The 16,622-nt window shown below is 43.7% G+C and overlaps 1 protein-coding gene across 5 annotated transcripts in view; it reads right to left on the bottom strand.

Moving 5' to 3' along the window:
- The window catches only part of ascc3 (activating signal cointegrator 1 complex subunit 3), a 116,979-nt gene that overhangs the window by 26,695 nt on the left and 73,662 nt on the right, over positions 1-16,622 (bottom strand). For 4 of the 5 annotated variants that reach the window (XM_061775442.1, XM_061775444.1, XM_061775445.1 and 1 more), the window contains exons 26-30: positions 9,872-9,957; positions 9,302-9,468; positions 8,162-8,307; positions 5,707-5,827; positions 2,909-3,051 (exon numbers count right to left, since the gene is read on the bottom strand). In XM_061775442.1, the coding sequence (XP_061631426.1) occupies positions 2,909-3,051; positions 5,707-5,827; positions 8,162-8,307; positions 9,302-9,468; positions 9,872-9,957 (663 nt within the window). Of the gene's footprint in view, positions 1-2,908; positions 3,052-5,706; positions 5,828-8,161; positions 8,308-9,301; positions 9,469-9,871; positions 9,958-10,059; positions 10,416-16,622 lie in introns of those variants that run through there. The other variant, XR_009788806.1, reaches the window with a different exon arrangement.

The following is a 16,622-nucleotide window of genomic DNA, read 5'->3' as shown; positions in this document are numbered from 1 at the left end:
AGAGTTCCTAAAGGCTCGGGATGTTGTGGGGCTCTCCTGGTTGACACGCCTTGCAACCTAACATGGACATCGGGGACAGTGCCTCTGGATTGGCAGACTGGGATGGTGGTCCCCCTTTTTAAGAAGAGGGACCGGAGGGTGTGTTCCAACTACAGGGCGATCACACTCCTCGGCCTCCCTGGTAAGGTCTTTTCAGGGGTGCAAGAGAGGAGTGTCTGTCGGTAAGTCGAATCTCAGATACAGGAGGAGCAGTGTGGTTTTCGTCCTAGCCATGGAACAGTGGACCAGCTCTACACTCTCGGCTGGTACTCGAGGGTGCATTGGAGTCTACATGTGTTTTGTGGACTTGGAGAAGGCGCTCGACCGTGTCCGTCAGGGAGTCCTGTGGAGGGTGCTTTGGGAGTATGCGGTACCAAACCCCCTGATATGGGCTGTTCGGTCCCAGTACGACCAGTGTCAGAGTTTGGTCCGCATTGCTGACAGTAAGTTGGACTTGTTTCCAGTGAGGGTTGGACTTCACCAAGGCTGCCCTTTGTCAACGATTCAGTTCATAACTTTTATGGACATCATTTCTAGGTGCAGCTGAGGCGTGGAGGGGTTCCCGTTTGGTGGCCTCAGTGTTGTATCTCTGCTTTTTGCAGATGATGTGGTTCTGTTGGCTTCATCAAGCCGTGACCTCCAACTCTCATTGGATCAGTTCGCAGCCGAGTGTGAAGCGGCTGGGATGAGAATCAGCACCTCCAAATCTGAAATGTAGACTGGTTGGGCGAACTCCCATGTACCCTCGAGGACCCTGCCAAGGGTGTAGAGCTGGTCCACTGTTCCACGGTTCCAAGTATGTCACACAAGGAATTTGTCTCCGGGAGTTGGAGCCGCTCTAGTACGACAGCAGACTGTCAATTGACAGAGAACACTTGGGAGACAGAAAGACATTGACAAAAAAAGTCACTGAGCCCCCGGAAGAACTGGATGAAGTGGCTGGAGAGAAGGAAATTTGGGCGTCCCAGCTCAAGCAACTGCCCCTGCGACGCGACCTCGGATAAGCGGAAGAATCATTTAATGAATTAATTTTTTTAAAGAAAACTCCACTCAAATCAGCTTTCGAATTAGTCTGTAACATAGCAAAATGTGGAAAACATGAAGGGGTGTGCATATTTTCTGGTGGCACTGTATAAAACATGGTCGGTTTGCAGGCAAACATACAGTCGTGTGAAAAACAGTTTGCCCCCTTCCTGAGTTCTTATTTGTTTTGCATGTTTGTCACACTTAAATGTTTCCCATCATCAAACAAATTGAAATATTAGTCAAAGACAACTCAAAGGAAAAATGCATTTTTTTAATGGTTTTTATTTTGAAGGGAAAAAGAAAATCCAAAGCTACATGGCCCTGTGTGGGAAAAAAAGTGATTTTCCCCTAAACCTAAGCAGCAACAAGTGCAATCAAGCCTTTGCTTTAACTTGAAATGAGTCTTTTACGGCGCTGTAGAGGAATTTTGGCAAAATTGTTGTAATTCAGCCACACTGGAGGGTTTTCGAGCATGAAGCACCTTTTTCACAGTATCTCAATGGGATTAAGTTCAGGACTTTGACTAGGCCCCTCCCATGTCTTTATTTAGTTTTTCTTCAGCCATTCAGAGGTGGACTTGCTGGTGTGTTTTGGATCATTGTCCTGCTGCAGAACCCAAGTTCTTTTCAGCTTGAGGTCACGAAAAGATGGGCGGACATTCTCCTTCAGTAATTTTTGAGACACAGCAGAATTCATGGCTCCATTTATCCCAGTGAGTCTTTCGGGTTCTGAAGCAGCAAAACAGCCCCAGACCATTACACTACCACCACCACATTTTACTGTTGGTATGATGTTTTTCTGAAATGCGGTGTTACTTTTACGCCAGATCTAACGGGACACACACCTTCCAAAAAGTTTCACTTTTGTCTCGTCAGACCACAGAGTATTTTCCCAAAACTCTTGGGGATCATCAAGATATCTTCTCAAAAAATTGAGACGAGGTGTAATGTTCTTTTTGTTCAGCTGTGGTTTTCGTCTTGGAACTCGGCCATTTTCTTATGGTGGAGTCATGAACAATGACCTTAACTGAAGCAAGTGAGGCCTGCAGTTCTTTGGATGTTGTTGTGGTGTCTTTTGTGACCTCTTGGATGAGTCGTCGCTGCGCTCTTGGGGTCATTTTGGCTGGGAAGGTTCACCACTGTTCTGTTTTCGTCATTTGTGGATAATGGCTCTCACTGTGGGTTTCTGGAGTCCTGGCTTTCTAACCTTTTCCAAATTGATAGATATCAATTACTTTCTTTCTTTCTAGTTCCTGAATTTCTTTAGATCTCGCCATGGTGTCTCACTTTTGAGGATCTTTTGGTCGACTTCACTTTGTCTGGCCGGTCGTAATTACGTAAGTGATTTATTGATTGAGGACAGGTGTGGCAGTATCAGGCCTGGGTGTGGCTTCAGAAACTGAACTCAGGTATGATAAACCAGAGTTGTGTTCTCACGGGGGGGGGGCAATCAGTTTTTCACACTGGGCCATGTAGGTTTGGATTTGTTTTCTCCCTGAATAATAAAAGGCATCTAAAAAAGGCATTTTGTGTTTACTTGTGTTGTCTTTGACTAATATTCAAATTTGTTTGATGATGGGAAACATTTAAGTGTGACAAACGTGCAAACAAAAAAGACATCAGGAAGGGGGGGGGGGGGGGGGTGAACACCTTTTCACACCACTGTACACTGTAAATATTTAAACTCAAAATAATGTACTAAATAACTTGTATGACTTCACCTGCCAGAAGAATGAACGCATTGGCATTTTTATTGTACCATGAATACAACCTATGGCAGAGTTGCTGCGCTTGAACAACCCACGCATGCATGAGCTGCGAACTGAAATATGATTCGACAGTACTTCTCTCTCGTCCTGATGCAGCCACTGTTTGGGGTTGTCTTCGGTCGCCAGGTATGCAATGAGGTCCAGGGCCGTCAGTCGGGTTTGACGTCGGGATGAGACAAAGATCAGCACTGGCTTAGATGGAGAATGACTACATATTGCTGTGAAGATAAGTCCACCAAGGGTGTTAAAGTAGATACTCATTTGCTTTTTAAATGAAATTAGGAACCAAAAAAAAATAGGCTTTTGCATTTGTTCTAGTCTAAAAAAATAAATAATTCAAAGTCCAAATACATTGAGTGGATTGTTATAGTGGCATTGTTTTATTTCATATTATCATCAATATTATTACTATTACAGTCAAAAAAGAAATCTCAATGTATGTTATGAGCTAGACAACGCAATTTCCGTAGAAATGAGACGTGGATGCTGAAAAACTAAAGCTGACCTGAAATGCTGAAATGTAGTGCGAGACTTGGAATGGTTTCATTTGGTCAAGAAATTAGGACGGAGAAGTTAAATACAGTGCTGCTGTGAGATACAAGTGACGCTACTTTTTTCGAGATGCGAGTTGTCGATTGGCCGAGGTTTTGGTGTGACTTGCAAGCCCAAACTTGCGAAACAACTGCTGCATGGCAGCAGGGGGCTCCACTCGCTTGACAACAAGCACCTATTTGGCTGACATAATCAGCAAATATTCTTCAAAAAGAGGGTTCAAGGTGTAAATTGCCACTACCAGTTGGAGGTTACTTTAAAACTAACTATAAAACAAAGAGAATGACATGTTGTGGATTTGAAACAACCACGGCCTCCGACCATATGATGGAAAGCACCACAGCCACACGGGTTAAAAATGAACATCACACCAAAACAAAGTACATTAAAGCCAGCCAGGAAGAAGAACTGAAGGTCATTCAGGGTACAAATGTTACTGTGCGTTTGTACAAAATGTTTTTTTTGACGACGTACAACAAAGGTTTTTTTTTTTTTTTTTTTTGTTGCTGACACACAGGAGCAGAGAAGGCGGGGGTTGAGGGGAGAGAGTGGGGGAGAAAAGAGAAAGAGAGAGAGAGCGAGAGAGTGAGAGGCGCATTTAAAGGTACAGGCATGCAAATGAAACGTGTGTACCAGTGTAAGACTTTTGGATTGATCGTTCATAAAACCGCCCGCGACCCTCACAAAATGGATGGATGGATAAAACCAGTTGATATCTTTGAATTCTCTTCTATTCTGTTTTTATGACTATATTTGAAAACATATTGCTACTTGTACTTAAAAAAAAAAAAAAAAAAAAAGTTTTCAAAAATGGTGGCGTGTTTCGGGGGACTGGAATGGATGAATTTGATTTCCAAATGAGTGTTTTGAGATAAGCACATTGTCATGAAGCAAATTCAACTCGTATCTCAAGGCACCACTCTACGTAGAAATCTGTCAATTTGGGAAATCAAGACATCCCTTTTCTGAACTGCTTACCCTCACTCGGTACGCGGGTGTGCTGGTGTCTATCTTCGCTGACTCCGGGTGAGAGGCGGGGTACACCCTGAACTGGTCACCAGCCAATCGCAGAATTTGGGGAATGGGAATGAGCTGAACAGTTTGAAGCCAGTGTGAATAGGTCACACAATTTAGAAAGAGGAAGGAATTTTGGTCAAATATCTCCTAATTTGGAATTGGATTTGGAAGTGTGAGGTTTAAAGATGTCTTCGATGAGCGGACAATTTTGAAGACGCAATGGTTTGAATCACTCAAGAAATATGGAAGGAGTAGTGAATAATGTGAAACATGTCCTCATTTTGAATAGTTGGTAAATTGGTAAAGGCAAGGAGTTTGTCTCGCTGACGAGGACATTGTCACAGCATGACTACTTCAGCAACAGCAGGAAACGTGAAAAGCTTTGTTGTCACAATAATCATGGACTCGACAACAACAACAAAGAGACAATGCACTTTCACTGGCGATACAGGAGGCAAACGCGAGGTTAACAGTCACAAATCGGAAAGTCCACTTGAGAAGTTTGCAATTTAGCCACAAGGGAGGGAACACATACAAATAAGACCTTGATTTTATTTGTCAGTTAAACATGTAAACACATTTTTTTTTAAAAAGGTATGGGTCTTATGAATGCTTCTACTGTTTGTTGTGATGCATCTAATCTAACCTTCGATTCAAAGCAGTGTTATGCACTGCAAATGCTACCTGGAAAAAAGAAAACAATTCATTTGGGAATTTTATTTCAGAAGTTTAAGAATGAATCGGCCCCAAGATGTCCCAAATGAGCTGAATATTTGGAAGTTGGATGCTTTGAATCGCTCAAGAATTGTGAAAGTTGGAGGGAAAAAAATGGCTTAATTTGGGAATTTTAGTTTGAATATTTTGGGAATATTTCCCAAGATTCCTGGAACATTTATAAACTGGTATGGATTGAATCAGTCCAGAAATGTGAGGTGGATAATGTCTAATAAGTCTTAATATGTAAATGTTAGTGGAGTAAAACTGGGGATTTTAGGATGAAAAGTGTGGGAATTTTTGGAATGATGGAAATAGTTCAGAAGGTAATTTGAATTTGAGAAGAATGGGAATTTTTTTTTGTGTCACTGGAAATGAATGATTTTATTGTACGTGTAAAAGGTGGTATCGTGGGAAAACTGGAAATTGACGTCATGTGAATCTTTGGAATCTTTGAAATGTTGAATGATTGGAATTCGTTGCTAAATGTGAAAGTAGCTAAGTGCTGAAAAAGTGAGGGGGAATAATACAGAATTTTGGTGTAGGGTAACTTGTGTTCAGCGTTCACACAATCAAGTGCTCAGATGTACCTTGGAAGGCGGGTTTGTTCATGGTGGCCATGCGAGGGCAGTAGTGCTGTCCCGGGAAACCATGAATGTGAACCTCCAGCGGTACAGGGCGAACAGAAGGACGGAAGTTAAACAAACCCACCTGCCAAACACAAAACAACAGAATGCATCAACTATCATGTGAGCAGCTGGCATGACAAAGGCCCATCTGGTAGCAATGTAAGGTTTCTATCAAAACTGAGGCACAAACGGCTACCGGACTGGTGCTACGTAAAGTGTGAAAGCTTTATTGTGTCGACGGATGAGATAGATGGATGTTGTGGTGATGTACAACAGCTCCATGTCAACAACGCTGAAATCAAAATGGGATTTAGGATGCTGTTACAAACGTCTTTCGTCCTTTTGTGTGCGTTGCTATATTTCAAAAGCGCCAATAATGAACTGGTGAGCTACAGATCAAACGATCCAGTACGGACAGCTGAACCGAGGAGTACAAGCATGGGCGATAACTCCCTCTCGTGGCAGAACTGAAGACTAGTCTATGACCCTATTGGCAGGTGCGTCATTAATCTCATGCAAATTTGGCAACACGAAGATCTCAAGTAAGCACATTTATGTGCTATATTCTGCAAACACGAAATATTTTTGGTGCATATTCAGCGGCAGGTGGCGAAAGTACAAGTGCCACCGAGCGGTCTGCAAAAAACGTTCAGTTTTGCACCTACGGTGCACTCGGACCGCATGACTGCATTGGTTATCAATTGAAGATACTTGGGATATGACTGTTCCATGTCTCAGTTACAATACACACCTTCCCACCCCTTACTAGAGGTAACGCATCACTCCGGTTGTTAAGCAAACTCGAAAAAGTTGAAGTCAGCATTACAAAGTCTTTAAAAGTAAAGTGCAAAGAAAAGAAATAAAATAAGAATCCAAAGTTCGTGGCAAAGCAGGTGGAATTTTTCGTCTTTTAAGAGACAAGAAAATGGGCTACAAATGTAGAGAAGGTCTGTTGTCCCAAAAAAATGAAGATTGGTCAAGCAAACAACACAAGTCAAATTTTAAAAGGACTTTTCACACGAGACTCAATTGGTTTTCGCTACAGGCCCGTGTGCAAGGATGACCCGGTATAAGCGGCTCAGAAAATGGATGGATGGATGTTTAATGTGATTAGTGGCTATGCCCCACAGGTAGTATGTGACCTACAGGTGAAAAATCTATTCTGGAAGGAGCGAGACGAAGTAGTTCTGAGAGAGTCGTGATTGGTGCAGACTGTAATGGACATGTTGGTGAAGGAAACAGGGGTGATGAAGAAGTAATGGGTAAGTACGGCATCCAGGAAAGGAACTTGGAGGGACCGATGGTGGTAGACTTTGCAAAAAGGATGCAAATGGCTGTAGTCAACACCGTTTTCCAGAAGAGGCAGGAACCTAGGGGGACCTACAAGAGCGCAGGTAGAAGCACGCAGGTGGATGACATCTTGTGCAGACGATGTCATCTGAAGGAGGTTACCGACTGTAAGGTAGTGCTAGGGGAGAGTGGGGCGAGACTGCGAAGAAGATGACTCTGGTGGTGGGGAGGAAGATGAGGAAGACAAAGGCAGAGCAGAGAAGAGGCAAGAGGTGAGACAGGATTTGAAATGTATTGTTTTTATATAACCTGTTACCTTTTTTTTTTTTAATTAAAATGACGAGACTTGCAGCTTGATTTGTTCCTTGAATTGTTGGCGTTCTTGGCATCTTGTTGTATGTGCAGGTTTTTTTTTTACACATGATAAATGTCACTGTGATGATCAGATGTCATTTATTTGACATGTATTTTATCTTGTTAAACTATACATGGATTTGATTTAGTTCACGAGTACAAATCAATGAAACCAATACAGTTTTACAAAACTTTTCACAGTTCAAAATACTACACGGGCGGCAACTTTATATTGAGATTGCCACCCTGTTGAATCTCACACTCCGCACATGCCAATTCCCACCGCCGAGTGTGTAGATCGCTACAGATGTGTTTTGCTCTTTGAAGCTGGTTGGAAGTTTAGCTCTGAGCAACCAATCAGTGGACAGAAAAATGTTTACGTCATCGTGGGCTAGCTCACCTTCCTTGAGGACGATTTTGAAATCTGGTTCAAGAAACAATCCCGTTGTTCATATTGCTAAGGGCACATCAGCCAGCACAACCGCTTCAGAAAATCATTGGCAGATTATACTGACATAGAAAGTACTGTACATAAATGCTGAAATCTTATTGGACAAAAAAATAAATAATCAAACATACACTATGATGAGCTGATTGGAAGCAGTGAGAAACACTGAAAAAGAAGAGAGTAGACTGCCGAGAATAAAGGTAGACAATTTCCGTGCACCAAATATGAGAATTGAGGTTGGAAATGTAGGTGATTGCTTCTGATAGTATTTCGACCAGCAGACAAGTCCGTGCTGGCCCTGCCCATTCACCACGAGTTTCTTACCTGTATGATTCCCAACCAGTCAGCAAGGTCTCGCGCATTAGCCAGAGCAGTGGAGAGACCGACAATTCGAACACCTTTAGAGGTGTGGGAGGAGATGAAGTTGGTCCTTGACACAATGACTTCCAACACTGGACCTCTATCTTCCCCTGTAATCACACGAAATGTTCTCCTTTTATTTGAAAATTACACAGTCATGCTATTAGAGTTTGTTTTAACGAACAAAATTAACATTTACAGTGCCTTGAAAAAGCGATTGTTATATTATTTGGATATGTAACAGTTGTTTCAGATCATCACACCAATTTTAATATCTCACACAGATGACACGTGTAAGTAAATACAAAATGCATGAAAACAAAATATTATTATTATTATTTTTTTTTAAATATGAAAAATAAATACAAACCTATCTGACCCCATGGGAAGAAGTAATTGGCCCTTACACCAAATAAGTGGTTGTACCAACCCTGGTAACAATATGAAAAGTATTTCAAACTGTCATTATACGTTTACTTTTGTACTCCATGTGCATAAATAAGTTATTATTGTGCATGTTTTTTATTTGTATTACAATTTTTAAGAGGAAATAAACATTGTTGAAGTTTACATGCACTTGACCTTTTGAGTGTTGATACACTCTTAACAGTGCCAAGCCCTCATTGAGATGAGTCAAAACAAACATCTAAGAACATCGTGTACAGCCTTCTCCTAAACCTAATCGAGAAAAAAAGAGATTTAAAGGAAAACCCTTAGGCACATCCATTCCTACAGACAAGGAATGGGAATGTCAGTGTACAGTACAGTATATATTTACAGAGAGCGAATAAGTGGATACGAAGAAGGAGAAAAGGGGAGAGTCAAAAATATCATCTATTGTTTCTGTGCTACAAGATCACAGTCAAGAAAAGAAAGCGAGAAGGGCTCTTGCTTGTTCCAGCTGCATGCATGAAGACCCATGGCAGATCTTGCGGGAGGTGATCATACAGGTTGGACTTACAGGCACGTGGAACCGCCATGACTGAATCCTTGTCAAATGTTATGAATACTACTCATCATATGAATATTGTTTTAAATCCTACAAACTGAACAAGAGCAAATGAGTCGGGTAACATTTGTAAAAAAAAAAAAATCCTTCCATACCAAGCAGGTGGATTTCATCAATGATCAGGATCGCTACTTTCTGAACGTAGCTTCTGTTTTGCCAGCTTCTGCTTATTCCATCCCACTTCTCCGGTGTGGTGACAATGAGGTCAGCCTGTGCGATCGCTCTCATATCTGGGGTCACATCGCCCGTCAGTTCTGTCACTCTACACACACATCAAGTACAGAGAACACTTTATACTTCTCCTATCGAACATATGCTGTCACTTATCAAATTGACATAACCGTTGTTTTATTACTTTACTGTTTCAAACATTTTCTGTGCTTAAACATCCATTTATCTTTTTCAAAACTTCCATTGTAACACACAAAAAGGATCAAAAATTCATGCATTTGTTACAGTAAAGTATCTAAAAGGATGACTGATTTTCTCATGTCAGTCATCGTGACGCTCTCCTTCCCCCATTGTAAACTGCTCGATGTCATGGTGATCTTCTGCTTCCCCCATTGCTAACTGCTTGACAGACACACACACACACACACCTGTGTTCACCCTATCATGCCGACCTCATAGAAGCTGCTATGTGTACTTGTGGGAATCAAACTCACTTCTTTCCCAGTTTCTCCTCGATCCTGACTTTCCAGTCCTCAATTCTTTCTCTGACCAGCGCTTTAAGAGGGGCGATATACACCACCTGAAAGCACAGTGACAAAAATTGATTTACAAACTTTGACATTTTTGATTGTATTTCTTTACTGCAGTATGTAGCGAGAATTGAATGAATTCTTATATTTACCGTCTGTCTGTATTTGTGTAACAGTAAATAAGGTCAAACTTGTTGACTCCCCACAACATAACTTCCGGAATGACCCGGAAAGGCTCGTCATCACACATTCTCCGGGACAACTTATACAAATTCACTTGCAGCACAATTTGTCCAAATGGGTCTGAATTTCCATATTTTCAAAATGTTGTCAAGAACATTTCCCTGCGGCTGTCATCATCATGAATAGAGTATGGCTTTTTTTATGACATCGACCTTGTCATGGGTGGATGCAGTAGCCACCTGAATCCAAGTACCAGTATATGAGATTTCGACATTCCATCATCAAAAATGGCGCTGTCCATGGATTCATTAACCTTTGCCAATTCCTGGTACCAAAACAAATTAAAAGCAAATTAATCAGCTCTCTAACTTCAAAATGTTCTATTTTGCAAACAAACAAATAACATTGCCGATCGACTGAATTGGATAGTTTGTGTGTGGACAATTGTTTTGGTTTCTATTTTGTACAATGTACCCGTACAAGAAGTACATGTAAGAAGAAATGTAATTACGTCTTATCATGCATGCTATTTATATTTTCTACATCCACAATTGCTCAAAACAATGTAAACGTCCCCCACTGTGGGACTAATAAAGGTTATCTTATATTACAAATATTTATGAAGAAGAATAATATGCTTTGAACCTGCCCACGTTCTGCAGTGACGTACCCATTCATTTCCGGTTCAGACACTGCGTCCTGCGTGGATGTGGATTATTTCATCTCTCTAAACACGCATTAACTGGCCGAGGTTTATTTGATTTCTTTTGTTGTTCAAAGTTGGTTACTCTCAGTGAAAACGCAGTTCCAGCCAGACCTGTGTGACAAGTCTATTGTTTCACCAAATCCCGAACTGTATTTCAAAGTTTTGCGACTGCTTGTCACGATAGCTTAGCAATTAGCACGTTGCCCTCCCTTCGTGACACTTTTGTAAGACGTGTAGCCTATTCGCTACCGCGGAGGCGATGATCTGTGACTTACAAAGAGAACTTTTGCCTCCGTGACTTGGCAGCCGCCAGGGGCGGAGTAAAATAGCGTGCACCAAGCAGCTGTTCAATGTGGACGCGCCAGTAATGTCAGACGCTGGACCCCCCCCCCACAATATCCGGAACAATCAGTGTTATGGCCGTGACGAATCAACGTTAAGTGATTTCCGTAACAAAATAGCGACATTCCGTTCCATTTGTCAGCTCTGGTAATGACGGAAAAAGTTTGCACACATTATCAATCCATTATATGTGTTTTTAGTGTATGGCTCTTTCAAGACAAATCAGTTCATGTAAATATTTTATAATAATTATATATAATCCTTCAAGGGCAAAATCAATAATGCAAGTCATTTCATTCTACTAATGACTGCATTTGTCGTAACTAAAAAAACAATGTTATATGTGGCCACTATCTTTTATCTCCACATTGAGCCAGGGATGGCAGGGTGAGAAATATATGATATCGTAACGCCACATCCGGCGTAAGATGAGGTCTTTGTGATACATTCGTCCACTTCCAACGCTACAATATGCAATCAATGTTTTTTCATTTTTTGTATTTGCAGTGAGTAAAACCTTTTTCTGAGCCGTCAGCAGCTCTCAAAATAAATATCGAAGCGTTTATTTCGCGGAACTCGACTGATAGGAATTTAAACTGCTTGGCAGGCGGAGGGAAACAAAGGCTGATTGGTACAGAGCTGCCAAATGGGAGGGAACGTCCGTATTTTGTGATTGAAAACACAGAACATTGACTCGTTCCGGCCGTAACACTGAATACAAATTTCTGAAATGAATTAGATCAAATTAACTCACTATTGTAAAAAAAAATTAACAGTTGTCCATTCCTACCTGCTTTCCGGGTACAACTGCCAGTGAATGCTTGGCGCACGGTACTTTACTACGGCGAACGGCTTCCGAGCCTTGGCGGTGAAAGCTCTCTTTGCATCCGGTGTCAACGCATTACAAATCACTAATCATCATCTCCATCGCACCGTGTCGTTATCGCCGAGGGAGACAAGGGGGAAGAACATCGTAGACATATAAAGGATATCTATGAGCATGGTGGCCAACTGTCCTTTTCCCCAACGGCCATCTCCCTCGCTTCCCGCACACGCGTCCTGTTACCTTCATGCTCCCCCCGGACAATCGGAAACCACAAACTCATGAACAATATGCAGGGTTGCCAAAATAGGATTTCTGCTTTTCCACAAGGCAAAAATTCTCTCTATACATAACATTATTTGTTCAAAAGGTCAAACTATGCCTCTATACAGTGGGTATGGAAAGTTTTCAGACCTAACAGACTTAAATCTTTCACTCTTTGTTCTATTGCAGCCATTTGTTCAAATCATTTAAGTTCATTTTTTCCTCATTAATGTACACACCGCACCCCATATTGACAGTCAAAAAAGGTAATTGTTGACATTTTTGCTGATTTATTAAAAAAGAAAAACTGAAATATCATGCTGGATGAAATCCTATGGAGTGGTATTTAATGATATGGAATGACAGAACGATGTTGAATATTACGGAATGTTATGAAAAAATGTGGAGTGATAAGAAATGATATTGAATGAAGTGAAATGAGCTGAACAGTTAGACGTTAGAATGGTTTGAATCGGTCAAGAAACGCAAGAGGAGGTAATCATGTTCCAATGAAGTCGGGGCGTTGTGTTAAACAGAATACAATGACTTGCAAATCATGTTCAACCTATATTTAATTCAATACACTACAAAGACAAGATATTTAATGTGTCACACTTGATTGTTTTTCGCAAATAATCATTAACTTAGAATTTTATGGCTGCAATGCGTTCCAAAAAAGCCGGGACAGGCTCATGTTTACCACTGTGTTACGTCACCTTTTCTTTCAACAACATTCAATAAACGTTTGGGAACTGAGGACACGAATTGTTGAAGCTTTGTAGGTGGAATTCTTTCCCATTCTTGCTTGATGTACAGCTTCAGCGGTTCAACAGTCCGGGGTCTCCGTTGTCGCATTTTACGCTTCATAAAGCGCCACACATTTTCAATGGAAGACAGGTCTGGACTGCAGGCAGGCCAGTCTAGTACCCGCACTCTTTTACTACGAAGCCAAGTTGTTGTAACACGTGCAGAATGTGGTTTGGCATTGTCTTGCTGAAATAAGCAGGGGCGTCCATGAAAAAGACGTTGCTTGGATGGCAGCATATGTTTCTCCAAAACCTGTCTGTACCGTTCAGCATTAATGGTGCCTTCACAGATGTGTAAGTTACCCATGCTATTGGCACCAACACAGCCCCATTCCATCACAGATGCTGGCTTTTGAACTTTGCATCCATAACAGTCTGGATGGTTCTTTTCCCCTTTGGCCCGGAGGACACGACGTCCACAATTTCCAAAATCAATTTGAAATTTGGACTCGTCGGACGACAGAACACTTTTCCACTTTGCATCAGTCCATCTTAGATGAGCTCAGGCCCACAAAAGCCGGCGGCGTTTCTGGGTGTTGTTGATAAATGGCTTTTGCTTTGCATAGTAGAGTTTTAAGTTGCAGTTACGGATGTAGCGCCGAACTGTATTTACTGACATTGGTTTTCTGAAGTGTTATCCTTTACACATTGATGTCGGTTTTTGATGCAGTGCCACCTGAGGGATCAAAGGTCACAGGCATTCAATGTTGGTTTTCGGCCTTGCCCCTTACGTGCAGTGATTTCTCCAGATTCTCTGAACCTTTTGATGATATTATGGACCGTAGATGATGAAATCCCTAAATTCCTTGCAATTGTACGTTGAGGAACATTGTCCTTAAACTGTTCGACTATTTTCTCACGCACTTGTTCACAAAGAGGTGAACCTCGCCTCATCTTTGCTTGTGAATGACTGAGCAATTCAGGGAAGCTCCTTTTCTACCCAATCATGGCACCCGCCTGTGCCCAATTAGCCTGTTCACCTGTGGGATGTTCCAAACAGGTGTTTGATGAGCCAGTCCTCTTTTTTGCCACCTGTCCCAGCTTTTTTGGAACGTGTTGCAGCCATAGAATTCTAAGTTAATGATTATTTCCTAAAAACAATCAAGTTTATCAGTTTGAACATTAATTATCTTGTCGATGTCGTGTATTCATTTAAATATAGGTTGAACGTGATTTGCAAATCATTGCATTCTGTTTTTATTTACGTTTTAGCTATCCCCGCTAACTGCGGGCGAGAGGCGGGGTACACCCTGAATTGGTTGCCAGCCAATCGCAGGGCACATAAAAACAAACAACCATTCACACTCACATTCACACCTACGGGAAATTTGGAGTCTTCAATTAAGCTATCATGCATGTTTTTGGGATGTGGGAGGAAACCGGAGTACCTGGAGAAAACACAAACAGGCACGGGGATAACATGCAAACTCCACACAGGCGAGGCTGGATTTGAACCCAGGTCCTCAGAACTGTGAGGCGGATGTGCTAACCAGTCCAACACCGTGGCGCAAATTTGTCTTAATGTGGGAGAACGTGGTTTAAAAAGTGGAATTTCGGTAATGTTGGGAATGTGAAAAATACGTTGTAGTTGGAATGGTTCGAATCGGTCAAGAAATGTTGAAGCAGCAGGGAATAATGCAGAATTTGTCTTCATGTGGGAAAAATTTGGGTATTATAATGTGGAAAAGTGTAGAATTTGGGTAATGTGGAAAGTATTTCCCCCTCCTTGAGCCGTCACCTTATCGTGGTGGAGGGGTTTGTGTGTCCCAGTGATCCTAGGAGCTAAGTTGTCTGGAGCTTTATGCCCCTGGCAGGGTCACCCATGGCAAACAGGTACTAGGTGAGGGACCAGACAAAGCACGGCTCAAAGACCCCTTATGAAGAAGACAAATTATGGACACAGGTTTCCCTTTCCCGGACGCAGGTCACCGGGGCCCCCCTCTGGAGCCAGGCCTGGAGGTGGGGCTCGAAGGCGAGCGCCTGGTGGCCGGGCCAGCACCCATGGGGCCCGGCCGGGCACAGCCCGAAAGGGTAACGTGGGTCCCCCTTCCCATGGGCTCACCACCTGTGGGAGGGGCCATCGGGGTCGGGTGCAATGTGAGCTGGGCGGTGGCCGAAGGCGGGGACCTTGGCGATCCGATCCCCGGCTACAGAAGCTGACTCTAGGGACGTGGAATGTCACATCTCTGGCAGGGAAGGAGCCCGAGCTGGTGTGTAAGGTCGAGAAGTTCAGACTAGATATAGTCGGACTCGCCTCCACGCAGAGCTTGGGCTCTGGTACCAGTCCTCTCGAGAGGGGTTGGACTCTCTTCCACTCTGGAGTTGCCCACGGTGAGAGGCGCCGAGCAGGTGTGGGTATACTTATTTCTCCCCGGCTCGCCGCCTGTACGTTGGGGTTCACCCCGGTGGACGAGAGGGTAGCCTTCCTCCGCCTTCGGGTGGGGGGACGGGTCCTGACTGTTGTTTGTGCCTATGCACCAAACACCAGTTAAGAGTACCCACCCTTTTTAGAGTCCTTGGAGGGGGTGCTGGAGAGCGCTCCCGCTGGGGACTCCATCGTTCTGCTGGGGGACTTCAATGCTCACGTGGGCAATGACAGTGAGACCTGGAAGGGTGTGATTGGGAGGAACGGGCCCCCCGATCAGAACCCGAGCGGTCTTCTGTTATTGGACTTTTGTGCTCGTCATGGATTGTACATAACGACCACCGTGTTCAAGCATAAGGGTGTCCACACGTGCACTTGGCACCAGGACACCCTATGTCGCAGTTCGATGATCGACTTTGTGGTCGTGTCATCAGACTTGCAGCCGCATGTCTTGGACACTCGGGGCGAGGCGAGAGGGGCGGAGCTGTCAACTGATCACCACCTGGTGGTGAGTTGGCTCCGATGGTGGGGGAAGATGCCGGTCCGACGTGGCAGGCCCAAACGTATTGTGAGGGTCTGCTGGGAACGTCTGGCGGAATCCCCTGTCAGAAGGAGTTTCAACTCCCACCTCCGACAGAACCTTTCTCATGTCCGGGGGAGGCGGGGGACATCGAGTCCGAGTGGACCATGTTCCACGCCTCCATTGCTGAGGCGGCCGACCGGAGCTGTGGCCGTAAGGTGGTCAGTGCCTGTCGTGGCGGCAATCCCCGAACCCGTTGGTGGACACCAACGGTGAGGGATGCCGTCAAGCTGAAGAAGGAGACCTATCGGGCCTTTTTGGCCTGTGGGACTCCTGAGGCAGCTGATGGGTACCGGCTGGCCAAGCGGAATGCAGCTTTCGTGGTCGCTGAAGCAAAAACTCGGGCATGGGAGGAGTTCGGTGAGGCCATGGAGAAAGACTTCACCATCCGACGTCTCAGGAGGGGAAAGAAGTGCACCACCAACACTGTGTATAGTGGGGAGGGGGCGCTGCGACTCGGGACGTTGTGAGCCGGTGGGGAGAATACTTCGAAGACCTCCTCAATTCCACCGACACGCCTTCTCATGAGGGAGCAGAGTCTGGGTTCTCTGAGGCGGGCTCTCCTATCTGCGGGGTTGAGGTCACCGAGGTGGTTAAAGCTCCTCGGTGGCAGGGCCCTGGGGGTGGATGAGATTCGCCCGGAGTT

The sequence above is a fragment of the Phyllopteryx taeniolatus genome, chromosome 6 (genome assembly GCF_024500385.1).
Source record: "Phyllopteryx taeniolatus isolate TA_2022b chromosome 6, UOR_Ptae_1.2, whole genome shotgun sequence".
In the NCBI taxonomy this organism is placed as follows: Eukaryota; Metazoa; Chordata; class Actinopteri; order Syngnathiformes; family Syngnathidae; genus Phyllopteryx; species Phyllopteryx taeniolatus.
The sequence above is the reverse complement of the archived record's forward strand: the minus strand, read 5'-3'. Positions and strand labels throughout refer to the sequence as shown.